The 14037-nt window shown below is 61.2% G+C and overlaps 2 protein-coding genes across 2 annotated transcripts; both read right to left on the bottom strand.

Annotated features, from left to right (window-relative positions):
- Positions 1 to 1593: 1593 nt before the first annotated feature.
- On the bottom strand, positions 1594 to 2136 carry LBRM_07_0900 (putative ubiquitin-protein ligase; the record flags this gene model as incomplete). Its single annotated transcript, XM_001562535.1, has 1 exon — positions 1594 to 2136. The coding sequence occupies one exon, from the start codon at positions 2134 to 2136 to the stop codon at positions 1594 to 1596; it is 543 nt and encodes a 180-aa protein (XP_001562585.1).
- A 3399-nt stretch (positions 2137 to 5535) lies between these two features.
- LBRM_07_0890 (hypothetical protein, unknown function) lies at positions 5536 to 12714 on the bottom strand (the record flags this gene model as incomplete). The annotated part of the gene is made up of 1 exon (XM_001562534.2): positions 5536 to 12714. One exon carries the CDS (start codon positions 12712 to 12714, stop codon positions 5536 to 5538), a length of 7179 nt encoding a protein of 2392 aa, XP_001562584.2.
- Between the last annotated feature and the right edge of the window lie 1323 nt (positions 12715 to 14037).

Genomic DNA, 14037 nt, shown 5'->3' with positions numbered 1-14037 from the left:
AACGCGCGACTAGCCGAAGAGAGGAAGAACGCAGACGAGCGAGAAGTGTGCGCGTAAGCGGAAACGTGGGCTACCGCGTTGAGAGAGAGAGCCAAAGAAGACAACAAAACCTCAGCTGCCAACGACGCACGTCCGCGTAGTTGTGCAGTGGACTCGGGAAGGAGCTCCGACGTGCGATGTCAGGGGAAGAGGGAGGAAGCAGGCACAGAGCGAGGAAAAATAGGTGAGGAGAGCTGCTTACAAACTAGAAAGGAAAAAGATGAGAGAAGAATGGTAATGTCGATCAATCGCTAGTAGGCCCCGCGACAGCAGCAGGAAATACGACGAGGGAGGTGTGCGGTAAGACCCTTTGATGATCGCCAAAAACCTCAGCGTTAAGGGGCCTTCGGTAACGAGAAGAAGGTGACCGCGTCGGGACAGAGAAAGAGAAAGAGAAAGAGAAAGAAGCGAGGTGAGGTGAGGTGGGAGGGAAGAGAGATGGAAGGAGGCTAGTAGAAAATGAGGGGTGACCACAAGACGTTCTGTGAAGCTTGAATGCGTGACGACACGAACAAGAAAAGAGAAAGCGGGTGTGCGCGCGCGAGTGAGGTGGGGCAGTTCGTGTGAATGTGAACGACGACAACGACAACACGAAGATCGTCACGTTTGTCGCCAGCACGCACCGTCATCCGATGAGAGAGACGAGGCGGAGAAGAGGGGGGCAGCGGGAAGTAGAGAGGAGGAAGGAGACGAAGAGGGGAACGGGTGCAAGGTGAGCGAGAGGAGGTGCTGTGTACATGTCCTCGGCGCTATCATCAGCACCGCAGATCGTGCCGGAAGTGGTGAAGAGAAGGGGGAGAGAACACAGTACTGAATGCAGTTGTAACGGCGAGCATCAGCACGCCTTCCTGACGACAGAAACTACCGAAGAAAGAGGAAAGGTGCAGCCGGGTACACTCTCCACACAAGGCCTCTCCCCCCCCCCCTCCCTGCTGAGGAGGCTTCAGTGAGTCCGACGAGGCTCATTTTCTTGGCGACAGCGTCCACTGGCGGTGCTAAAGTTTAGGTGCGCACGATGACGACGGTGTGCGGGAGAGTAGAAGTTCAGTTCCGGAGCAAAACCCAAAAAAAAAAGAAGAAAAAGAGGCGACAGCGAAGGCGGAGATGCGCATGTGTGCGGGAAAGTGGGGCACAACGAGGAGGCAGCACAAGGGCGCAGGTCTACCAACCAGCAGCGGAAGGACAAGGCCCGCCTTGACAGTCTCTGGCACCCCCACACCACACCACACCGCTACGCTACAATCCTATCCACAGAGGCACCGCCGTAAAAACACAAGAGAGAGCATTCGATCGTAGAAGCACAAATTCGCTGCATCCCCCAAACAAATGCGTGAAAGCCCACCCTACGACAGGGGAGGAGTGGAAGGCAGCGGGAACTAAATCAGCAACAGCAGCAGCAGCAGTAACAAGCGAGCACACACACACACACACACACACACACACACACACATACCGGTCACTCAGTATCTCTGTCCAACCCTTTTTTTGCAAACATGTTCGGCTACTGCGCCGCAGTTACTCCTTTCCGGGGTGTTGGTGCTCCTCCAGTGGGCACTACTCGTCTTCAGCAAACGGCGGCGCACCTGCGTCGGTGATGGCGTAGTACCGCACCAGACTCGCATAGCCCTCCATGTCACCAGCACGCAGGAGGTTTCCGGCATCGCAGTTGAACGGGCTATCCGACTCTGGCTCTGCCAGCAGGTTGAGAATCGCACGGCACACGGAGCTCAGCGTCCACACCGGCGACCACCGCTTCTTGAGAATATCGAGGCAGACATTGCCCGTGTTGAACTCGACGTTGGGGTGGAACACTTTCGTAATGAAGGCGGCCTTCGGGGGGACGAGGGGGTACTCGTGCGGGATGCTCAGCACCAGGCGATACCGGCCACCCTCAAACGGCGTGTCGGGTGGGCCTTTGAGAATGGCCAGCCACGAGTAAAGTCCGGGCTGCTGCGAGGACTGCAATGCGACCCCTTGGCTACTGCGCCCAGCGTCGTTGCCCTTGGCGGGGTCATACAGTTCCAGGTGGATATCCGGGTCGGGGTGCTCCGTCGCCTCCTTGAGTTCCTTCCCCAGCCGCACAAGTGGATTGGGCATATCACCGCGGGGTGTGGGAGAGGGCTGAATGCGCGCGCTTGCACGGAAGAGGGGCTGGGTGATTCACCGCGCCTGTATTTACCTACGTAATGTTGTGGGGGAAGGGGGGGAGGGGGAGAGGGGGACGTGACACCATAAGAGGGACGCGTGCATGGAAGTGAGCGGGCACACACGGGTGGAGGAGTGGAACACGTGACCGACGACGACGAGAAGAATCGCGAGCTGCACGATGTGTTGGGAGGAGGGGGGAGGGCGGGAGGGGGCGCACAACCACAAAACGGAAAAGGGACGAAGCGAAAGAGAGGGAGGGGGAAAAAAACGAGCGCCTCTCGGATACTCCGCCTCGCGCCTCCCTCTCCCCTCCTGCCCTCTCGGCCCGCTCCTCATTCACACGAGTGTTTGCACTCTCAGGCATTCGCGGCGCTGCCGCCTCACGAGCGGGGAAGCGGAAGTCGGCAGCGCATGACTGGACACATCCACAGAAGCGCACTCGTTGAGAAGCTCGTGACCCTCGTTGAGAGTCAGTCCCGTAGTGAATGCGGCACCAGCGCGCACCCACCACAGCGCCGATGCGGCCGGCGTTACACTTATGGTGGTTGTACAGAGCCCCGGCCTGAATGAAGTCACATGCACGGAGACGACGCTGGCGAAGGAGAGAGGCGAAAGGAGGGGGGAGGGCCCCAAGCCTGGGCGATGAGAACAAACACCACGTCGCCGTCTGGAGACCAAAAAGGGCCGCGAAAAGAGGCCGAGCAGAGAGGCGAGGCCCCTCGTCCTCTCCTCCCTGCAGAGATGTGCACATACAACCACAGCGTCAGCAGCGACGACGGTGAAAACGAAACGCAAGAATGAAAAGGCCCAACGTCCGCGGGGCCACAGGGAACGCGGCCCCGTGCACACCCGACACTCTCGCAGTGAGGGAAAGAGAGACGGGCACAGAGGCAGTCGGAGACACCCCAGTCACCCACCCCACCCTCTACGGACTGCAGAATTCATCACCGCCAGCGGCAAGACAGTGCGCCAACAACTCAGGCGCGATGGGTGCGCTACACGCACACGAGACCTGCGTACGTGGTAAAGTGCTCGAGAGCGTGAACGCCGCGCCGAACTAAAGACGAAGCCCACCCCCTCAACAGCCGAAAAGCGAAACTCTGGAAGAAACTGAAGGAAGAAAGAGACGGGCAGGCGCATGCGCACCACTACAGCTCGGCACCCACACCCACACGTCCACACTTGCGCCCACTCTGCGCCGCTCTGCCATCCGCCATGCATGCCACTCGGGCAGACGGTGACACACAAAGCTAAGCAAGGGAAACAGCGAAAAAGCTGCGCGCAGCGCCACCGCCTCATCATACGCACTTCACAACCAAAACAGCCGACACAGCAGCAGCAAGCACAGGCACTTCAACCCACAAACACTTTACTCAGTCGCGCGCACGTGCACGCTGGGGGAAGAGAGAAAACGGCGTGGGCAGGGGGGAGAAGAGCCCCTCTGCCCCTCTGCCCCCCCCCTGCGCCAAGAAAACGAAAGGGGAAGAGGGAGGAAGCGTGAGAGAGGAGACAGAACAGCCAACAGCGAGGGAGACGCGTAGTCACTCAATACCCCAAGTACCCCAAGCGCGAGTGCCCACAAGCGCACAGGCGCAGCACAGGGCCACGACAAGAGAGGAAGGGGGGGACAAGGAGGAGGACTGAAGACAGGGAGACACACGACACGCGGTCAAACGAAACGGGGGGAGAAGAATGACGGCAAACACCAAAAGAGAGCCGAAGAAATGGAAAGAGAAAAGGGGAAGGGCACCAACGCACACGGCACAGCACACGTCGAGGGAGAAGAGGGGGCGAAGAGATGAGCATTCAACGGCACACCCTTCATGACACAGCACAGCAAAGCGCGCTGCCAAAAGGTGGAGGAGCAGCAAGAGAGAGTGTGTGGGAGGGAGCGGGAGAGACAGGACGAGGCAAGTACAGAGGGAAAGTAGAGAGGCGAACTAGAGGAAGCGATAAACACATCCGACGAGGGTGCAGAGAATGGGTGTGGTACAGCCACAGAGAGAGAGAGATAGACGCGTACACATGCATCTGGCGAAAGGGGAAACAAGGCAACTCAAGAAGCGACAACGAAGAGGGAATACTCCGCCTGAAAGAGAGCAGAACAGAGAGAGCGCAGACATCATACCGCAAAGCGGCACAACACCACAGCAGCGACGATCCAGAGGACAGGGGGAGGGAGAGGAGGAGGAGGGGGGTAAGACGAGAACGACAACAGAGGCAAAGGAAAAAGAGGGAGAAAATGAAAGGGAGAGAGAGACAACGTGGAGAGGCACCAAAAAGAGATGAGAGATGAAGTGAGCAGGCGAGAGAGGGGGGGTGACAAGAGTGAAGGGGGAGGGGAGGGGAGAACAGAGTGAGGGAACCAAGAGCAGAACATCAGTCAGCGGCGGGAGTAGTCAATGAAGAGGGGAGAAATACACGAAAGAATACAAACACATTACGCAGACACCCTCTGAAGGTTAAAAGTAGGAAGAGGGGCGTGGACGGGGCGTGGTGTCGCGCACGGTGTCGCGCGGACGAGCACCCAAAAAAAATATGCGCGGGTTAAAATCGCCAGTACCGACCAAGTCGACAGCCGAACAGGCACGACAGCACACACACACACACACACAATTAAGCATGAAAACACACATTATGAAGCAACCGAAGACGCGAAAGTGCAAAGAAGGGCGGCGGCAACGAAATCTGAACGAGTGAGAGAACCAGAGATGACGGTGGTCTTGGTGATGATAGCGGCGATGCGCCCCACCGTCACCTCACGGACCCCCTCCCCTCTCCTTGGGGAGCCACGTGCACACGCACAGGTGTGCCAAGGGTACGCTGCTCATACGCTTCGCTTCTCCTGTGTGGCACATCTCTCTTTCACTCTGTTCGTTCGCGTGAAACGCTGTCAGAGACGCGGCTCGCTGGGGGAGAAGCAAAGGTGAACACTCGAAGAGAGTTGCAGAGAGAGACACAGACAGGCAGGCACACAGCGCCAGCATCAGTAGCCACCGCTCGGAGTAGAGGCAGCCAGCACCTCAGCGGACCGACGACAACACACACGAAGATTCCCAAACACGCACGCGCGCGCCAACAGAAAGACTGGAAGAGCACATCAAGAGCAGTGCCATCTCCCCGGTCACAAGCACGAGCCATGGTCTGGATGGGGAGCCTTTATTGGGGGAGGGGGGCCAGGCGGTGCAGAGTGGAGAGAGGAGTTTGCAACACCCATAAAAAGTGCACAAAGGCTCGATAACGACACTGACAATGTGAAGCCGAAGAAAAGAGCAGAAGAGCGCGCTGGTGCGTCAGTCCCCCGTCATCGGAGCGGGAGAAACGGGGAAAATCCAGCCGGTGGTGCCATCACAAGAATTGTTGCCACTGGCTCTCGTACCGGTGAAACCCATCAGCAGCGTCACCGCACGACGGCAACGGCCCGCTGACCCCAGAGCTCTGCCAGTTACCGTGATTGATGGAGCTGCTATCCATGTTGCCCGTCACCGCGGGTCCGATGCTGGCCAGCTCGTACCAGGTGTACATCGGCGGCCATTCGCTTGACGGTGATGGCAAGTCGGGTAGCTGAGGCGCGCTCTGTTTCTGCTCAAGGCGAGCCGAGTCCGTCGCTGCCGTGGCTGGCACGCATTGTGGTAGTCGCAGCGCCCCGCTGGTGTCAAAAGACACGCCAAAGGAGACGGAGGCGCTACGAATGAGGGTCGGAACCCGTGCGTAATCGAAGCGAGACCGCAGCGACGAGTTGCGCGCTTCTGGAAGCGGCCACGCCTGCGCCTGCGCAGACACAGGCGGTGCTGCGCTTGGCACGATGGCCCGCGCAGTCCCTGGAGCAATGCGCAATGAAGTCGGCATCGTTCGAGACTTTCCGAAGGAAACACATTTCTGGTTCACAACGACCAGCGGTGACACCGCCCGATTGGCGGGCCCCTGAGGCGGGGCCGATGGTGATGATGGTGGATTGCTGTCAGCCTTGGCAGCGAGGCTCGCCATGTAGGCCCGTGCCTCGGGCACGGCCATCGCACCCTCCAACCACTGTCGCATCTCTTCCCTGTAGAGGCATGGCATCCGGTGACTCCGCTCACGCACCTCTTCCAGGTGCCGCGCTGTCAGTCCCACCGGCATAAGTGGAGCTGCGGTGCCACAAGGGCAGCGATTTAAGCCACGCATCACGGAACCCTCCGAGTCGCCGCCGTCCTCCGACAAGACCCACAGCGCCTTGTCCTCCGGCGTCAACTCTCGCGACACAACAGACAGCAAAAACTCTTGGCTGTGCGTTGGCAAGGAGCACTGCGGCGGAGGGATTAAAGGCGACCACCTCTGCGCCTCTACCGGACAGCCTTGTTGCGACAGCTGTTGCAGCTGTACTTGCCCTCTCTGTTGTGACCGTGGCATCGGTGTCGGCGAACGGTGCAGCGGCGGCTTTGCTACTGCCGCACTGCGTAGCTGTTGTGGAGAGTTGAGCACCACCGTCAGCTCTGTCTCTAGCGACAACGCGTGGTGTAGGGACAGAATCGAGGGCTCTCCGGGAGGTACTGCGTAGGACTGCAGCGCCTCTTCGGCTAAGACCGGTTTCACAGCACAGAGCCACATTTCAACAAGCTGCAGCGCCGACGGCCGCCATGTATCGCTCCACCTGATGAGCTCCTCCACGTGCTTCATCGTCAGTCGCACTATAGGATTACCAATAGTCGCCACCTCATCCAGAGTGTCAGCGATGCCCAAGCTCGAGTCGGGCTTGCGCATGTCCCTTCGCATAACGGGGTGATCTCCAAAGACCGGTCCCGATTCACCACACTCTTCAAGCTCATCCCCGAGCTCATGACCCTCTTCAGGAAACGCTCTCACATCAGGGGTTCTCACAGCGGTACTCCAGTCCCCGGTAGGGGAAAACCTAAAACTGCGTGTCACGGAGTCCGCCAAGACGGCCACACTCCCCTTACGACAGTCCTCGCTAGCGTCCCCGGCAGCAGCAGGCCGGCCGTAGAGGCAGAAGAACCACACAGCAAATAAAACCATCACCACAACTCCACCACCCACAACGCACGCGACAACGACACCGGCAACAGCGCCACGGCTCAGCCCGCGGCCAGCGCCGCCACCGCGCGTGCAGTTCGTGCTCACCAGCGCCTCGCTCACAGTCGTGCACACGGTGTCGTCCGCGCTGTCCCACACGCACACGTGGTACGTCGACCCCGCGGGGTACGCGGACACCTTGTCGTAGTCCAGCGTCAGCTCGCACGTCCCGCTCGCCATGCTCGCCTCCCCAACAACCGCACTCGTGCGCGACGCGCCGCAGCAGTCCCCGCGCACAACAGCAAGCACCGACGTCGCACTGCTCGCGCTCGCGCCCGGCGGGTAGCACCGGTCCAGCGTGTACGTCGTGCACGCGTCCCACCCAGCAGACGGCAGCTGTATCGCAGACGCAGCGAACCGCACGCTCCGCTGCCCAGCCCACGCCCCGGGCACCGCGACAAGCGTCCCGTTCACCGGCGCACGCGCGCACAGGTACAGCCCAGCACGGTACTCGCTCGTCGCAGTCACCGACACAGACGTGCTCGTCACAGCAGCCCACGCCCCGTGCTCGCTCGACACAGACGTGCAGCTGCGCACAGTGCTGAACCCGGGCACAAGCGCCGCAGCCGTCAGGTCCTGCTGCAGCAGCATCCGGCCCGCCACGCCCACAACGAACGTCGTCCCGCGCACGTCGAAGTACGAGGCCCGCACAAGCACCACCGACTCCAGCGCCGTCGCAGCAGCACCGCCGCCACCACGCAGCGCGCCGTCGTAGCACAGCGTGTACGTGCCCGGCGCAAGCGCGCCGCCGTCGCCGCCCACAAGGTCCACCGTGCCGTAGCCCTCCACGTCCGTCGTGAAGCTCGGCATCCCGGCAGCAGACCCGCACCCGCTCGCAGACGCGCTCAGCTGGACGGTCACGCCCCCCAGGCTCGGTATGAAGACCGGCGCACCCAGCGCCCCAGACACCAGCGTCGTCGGGTGCACCCGGCCAGGCGCAACGACCACGCCCGCCAGCACCACCGCCGGCCCGCCAGCAGTCACCGCGCACAGCGACACGGTCCTCACGCTCGCCGCAATCCCCGCCGTTGCAAACGACACGCTGCCGCTCGGCGTCACCGTCGCCGCGCTCGTCCCCGCAAGCGCACTCGCGCACGCGTCGCCAGACATGTACACCTCGCGGCTCGCGCTCGTGTAGTAGCCGCTGTGCGCGTACCCGCTGTCCGCCCCAGGCACCATCGAGTACAGCGGCGGCGCACCGTCCACCACCAGCGTCGCGCTGTACTCGGCGCCGCGCACAACAGCGGGCGATACGCGCCGCACAGCCGGCGGCGTCACCGACAGGAACTGCGCCACCGCCAGCGTCTCCCCGCTCAGCGGCGCAACAGTGCACACGTACACCAGCCCCCGCACCCCAGTCGTGCGGTACGCCGCGGTCTTCGACGCGCCGCTCAGCCCCGCGGCACTCGCCGTCCGCACGCTGCAGTCGCGCGCAGTGCTGAAGAACGTCTCGCTCGACGGCGTCGCGTAGTCCACGCGCACCGCGCCGGCGCCAGCAACGCCAAGCGTCGCGTTGTACCGGCTCACAGCAGCAGTCGGCGACACAGCCCAGTTCGCAACGTGCAGCGTCGGCTGCGCAGTCGTGAACGTCACGCTCGCGTCGCCCACGAGCACCGCGCACACGTGGAACGCGGCGCGCTCGCCAGCCCCGGGCGCGTACCCAACGCTCGCAACCGCAGCGTCCAGCAGCACCCCGCAGTCGGGCGACGCAGACAGCCGCGGCCTCGCCAGGTACGCGGCGTCGATCCCGAAGCGGCCGATCGCAGCGCCGGGCGCCGCGTCCACCGCCGCAATGCTCGCGCCGGCGCCACCGTCGCACCCGCTCGCGCGCAGCAGCCCCACGGCCCCGCGGGACGCGTACGCGCCGCCATCAGCAGCCTCGCAGTAGTACAGCGACGTCAGCGCCGCGTTCGCGCCGCACGACGCGACAGTGAACGTCGCCCTCCCGTCCACGATCGGCGTGGCGCCGCCGCCAGCAACGCCCCCGAGGCAGTCCGCCGTGCGCGACAGCACCGCCGTGGCGCCACCCGTCACGCCGCCGGACGTCAGCGTCGTCGCACGGTCGCCGACCACCGCGGCAGGCGCCATGTAGTGCCGCAGCGTACCAGTCAGCACCTCGAAGGCGTCGACAGGCGACGGTCGGACGCAGAAGTGGATCCTCTGCACCGGCGCGATGTCCGTGATGGTGAGCTCCGTCGTGCCGCCACCCACCACAAAGCTCTGCGACTCCGCGGCGCTCTCGGCGCACGGGACAGACGCCGGCTGTACGGTGAGGCGATAGTCTGCGCGTCCCGCCGACGCACCGCCAGGGCCGCCAGACATCGTCACGCCAAACGGCACGTACGCGCGAATGTCAGAGGGGTCTACGGAGAGGGTCATGCCGAACGGCTCCACCACCTCCACCGTCGTGTTCGAGCCCACCACCGACGTCACCGTACCCCACGTCACTTGTTGGCACAGAAAGTATGTGCCTACTGGAGCGGTGAGTAGTGAGTCGCTGGAGGTGGTGTACTTCGTCGCATGGGCGGAAGAGCATGTGGCGTCGGCGTTGCTAGCCGCACACCCCACGCTGGTGCAGCTGGTCAGGTAGAGTGTTGCGGTGCTGAGGAGCGGTGTGCCTACCAGGATATTCGGTCGCTGCCGCTGCGCATACCTCGTAACGGACGTGAAAGTGATCAGTGCTATGGCGCCTGCATCTGCGTAGCCGAGTGTCTTGTCGACGAGCTGGCTCCTCTGCGCCACGCACAGTCGCACCGAAGTTACTGCGCTAGAGAGAGACGGCACTAGAAACGGTTGTGCAGCCCCTGTGGAAGGGATGATGCTCCCCGTGGCCAATACAGTGGCGACGCTCAGGTCCGAAGTGCAGCTGTCGGTGACTTTGATAACGGTGAATGTGTCTGCCTGGGAGAGGGACATGATCGCACTGCTGAAGAACACGTATGCTGGGAGCCCAAAGGCGAGCGGCGACGGATCAGCCGTCACCGTTGGCGCGGTGGCGACGGTCAGGGCCCCAGTTGGAACAAATGCGCCGGCCTGGCCAACACACACAAGGTACGCGGTGCCCACCGTGCTGCTGGCAGGGGTGAAGGAGGCAACGGCGATTTCGCCGGCCGTACTGGAAGGAGGCACGGATATGGGGAGCTGAATGTGTTCAGCAGTGGCGGATGTAGGACAGGTAGTCGGGCTCCTGCCGTCAGCGTTTGGTGGCACCAGCAGCGCGGTGTGGCCCCTCAGCAACGACGCGCCTGGTGCGGAAAAAGTCAGCTGCGTCAGTACTGAATCGACGGCCAGAGATGGCACGACACGGACATCCGTGCTCGCCACAGTACCAGCCACCATCAGCTGCGCTGCCGTGCCCTGTGACATGTGCTCCCCTCGGTAGCCAACGCAGAGAAGGAGGTTGCCGATGGTGGGGTATGTGAAGAGTAGGGAGGCCGTGCCAATCAAGCTCGACTGCGTCGTGGTTACCACCGGCATACCGGCCGAGCAGTCACTGTCCGTCGTCAAGCTCACTGCCGTTGATGGTGGAATTGCTGCTACGTCAAGCCGTGCTGGAATGCCTCGGATAACGCCGCCCGGGGTCACAGTAGCGTTGCCGTACACGCGCAGCGTGCGTAGCCGCATGTACGCGCTGCCCATCACGCGAGGCTCCCGAACGCAAAGAAGCCAGCTGCCCGCCACTGAGAACGACACGGGGGAGAGTTGAAAAGTGAGGCTGGAGAGATGAAATGTTATGGCACGATCGTTGCTGGCGGCGATTGCGGCGTCGCAAGCGTCATCCTCGATGAGGCTGCTGCTAGTGGCGTCATTGCTGCTGCTGGGGAGAAGAGCAGGCGTCAGGCATATGGAGGTGTTGTCATCAAACGTAACGTCGGTGTCCAGACCCACCTCCATCGTTGTATTGGTGCGTAGGGGAGGGTAGGAAAGGCCGTAGGTGCGCAGCTCTAGCAGTCCAAGCGGGTAGTAGACCGCCACGGTGGACTCACTGCTGTTACCGCCGCTCGCGTCTGTGGTGAGCCGGTTCGACACGCAATAGTAGATAGTACTCGGTGAGCTCTCAGGCACATAAAAGGGGGCCGTGCTGCCCATCTCCGTTGTGTTGCCCCCAGCAAAGAGAGTAGTGCAGCTCGAGCTAGCCGACAGCCCGACCGTCACCACAGCTGCGGGGACGTCATCGATGGCGCTGCGCGTCACCGTGGCCAGCTCGCCGAGACCCATGATGGCCGGCTGGCGAGCGAGAGAGACGGCAGGGATGTTAGAGATCACGACCTCATTTACGTAGCCCACTTCGGTGGCTAGGGTGCTGCCACGTGTGCGCACACAGGCGTAGTACGTGCCTGGCAACTCAACCGTCCACGTCATCGATGTGCTCCAGCTTGTTACCGGCGTACCGCTCGCCACGCCGCAATCGGCAGTCGTGAAGAGGGCCCCCTGCAGCTCGCTCTGCCCAGCCACAGCGTCCAGTGAGAAGGACATCGGCGTGGCGTGCTCGGCGTACATGGTGTGCGGCTGAAGGCCGTATTCCAGAACCTCGAATGTGCTACGAGCCGGCACAAACACTCCAACCCCCTCGAGGCCGCGGATGATGACACCACAGAAGTAGTACGAGCCGCGTGGTACCTTGACGGTCAGCAGGGCCTCGCCCGTCCCCGTCTGCTGATATGGCTGCGCCAGCGTCAAGCACTGCGGGTCGGTGGAGAGCGACATGTAGTGAAACGAAGTGGAGGAGCTGATGGCGACGTTACGGTGGCGAATGCCCTGGGTAGTGTAGATGTCGTACGGAGACACGCCGTACACAACTGAGCGCACTGCCATGACGGTGACGCTGTTGAAGACGGTTGGAATGGACGCACAGACGTACGTGACCGTGCGGGGGCCGATGTCCGCCGTCAGCTCGCGCGAACTCTCCAGCGTTGTCAATGACAGCCCACCCAACAGTTTAAAACAGCTGCTCTCCGTGTACAGACCCACCGTGGTGCCAACGGGGGTCGCCAGGTTGAAGGTAAAGGTCGTCACCGTACTATAATAGGCATAGGCGGGTGTCATTCGCACCACGTTCATGTGCAACGTCGCGAAGAAGGTGGAGCCGGTGGCGCTGCTACACCAGTGCAGTGCGGGAATCAACGACGTCGTCGCCGCATTCAAGCCGAGAGAGGCGGACGTGACGTTGAAGATGCAGGTTGAGCTGTTGTAGTTTACGCCGACTTGGGTGTGACCCTGCGTGCAGATTGGCGAGATCCGACTGCCGCAGTTGCTGGTAGAAGAGATATACAGCGTCCTGTCAGGGTCTAGCGAGGTGGTGGCAAGGAAGACAACATCCAGCAGCGGCTGCGCCGGCGTCGTCTGCACTATCACATCGGAGTTGGCATCGATGCCGGTAACGCCAATGCACGCCACGCCGGTGATCAGGAGGACACAAAAGAGCGCTGCGGCGCGAAGTGTATGCAATGGCGCCATGATTGATGCTTGCACGAGCGGCAGTGTGTGTGTGTGTGTGCTTTCCGTTAAGGTGAGCTATATCAGCTGGCCCCGAAGATGCGTGCTTACCTCACCGCTTCGCCCGATAACCTCCGTCGTTCTTCTTTGCGGCTGTTGTTTGCGAGCCGGCTTACGCCTTGGTCGTGCCGTGCCAAAGAGAAGGGGGGAGGAATGGCCACGTGCCCGCTATGCGTATGGGTGCGCCAGTTGCAACCACTATTGCGACTGCTCGCTCTTCACAGGCTGCGAGAGAGAGAGAGAGAGAGGGGGGGGGGAGGGAAGGAAGGAAGGAAGAGACCACGAGAGCCAAATCAGCGATTGACAGGCAAATAATGAAACGAGGAGAACAACAGAAATGAGGTCAAGAGAGAAGACGAGGAAAAATCAGCACAACAAACGCATGAGACGAGAGGAGAGAAGAAAAGAGAGCGGTGAAGGGTGACAATCCGCTCGCACACACACACACACACGAAAACTGAGACGCAGACGCAGACGCAGGCGCACCTAAGTGCACTGCGTGTGTGTGTGTGTGTGTGTTGCTGCTGCTGCTGCTGCGCCCCGAGGCGAATGCAAGCCGGGAAAAATATATATCTGAAATGGGAAAGGAGGAAAAAAATGTAGAGGGGAGGCGGGACGTTTCTATGAGTGGCAGCGACACACGCAACGGTGGGAGACGATGAATACTTTGAAAGAGAGATGGTGACGCCAAGGCAAAACAACACAACGCGCATGTGATGCTCACAGGGGGAAGGCTCATCATTGACGCTGTCGGTGCAACCTTCTTCCGTGTCTTTTTGTCATTTCCACCCGTGCACGTCTCTCACGTGCGCGCGTGCGTGTGTCAGACGTGCGCTTCTTTGTGAAGTTGTCGGCCCCTTCATTCTTTTCCCGCCTTTCTTCCTTCTCCTAGTGACTCGTTAAGCTACAATAGACCCCCCACCCTACGCCCTCCGTCCGGTGCACACTCATTTTTTTCTCTCGTTTCATCAGCCGCGACGTCGAAGACACAGACGCTACTTTACGCCCACAAGACCACTTGCAGGGCAATACCACTGCACAACAGAGAATCAGACAGGAGACGCGTTTGGCTACGAAAGAGACATACTGAGGGACCATACGCGCCGACACAATAGACGCACACACACACCTCTCTTCCTGCGTGTGTAGACATAGAAGAAGCATCAAGGAAAACGCACGTGCGGGTACCGGTGTCTCTCTCATTGTTCCCGCTCCTCGTCTCTTTTTGCTGTCCGACTCCCTTTTCTCTCCCGGCTGTTTCCGATTTGCCCCCCCTTCCCCCCA

This window comes from Leishmania braziliensis, chromosome 7 (genome assembly GCF_000002845.2).
Source record: "Leishmania braziliensis MHOM/BR/75/M2904 complete genome, chromosome 7".
Lineage (NCBI taxonomy): Eukaryota > Euglenozoa > Kinetoplastea > Trypanosomatida > Trypanosomatidae > Leishmania > Leishmania braziliensis.
The sequence above is the reverse complement of the archived record's forward strand: the minus strand, read 5'-3'. Positions and strand labels throughout refer to the sequence as shown.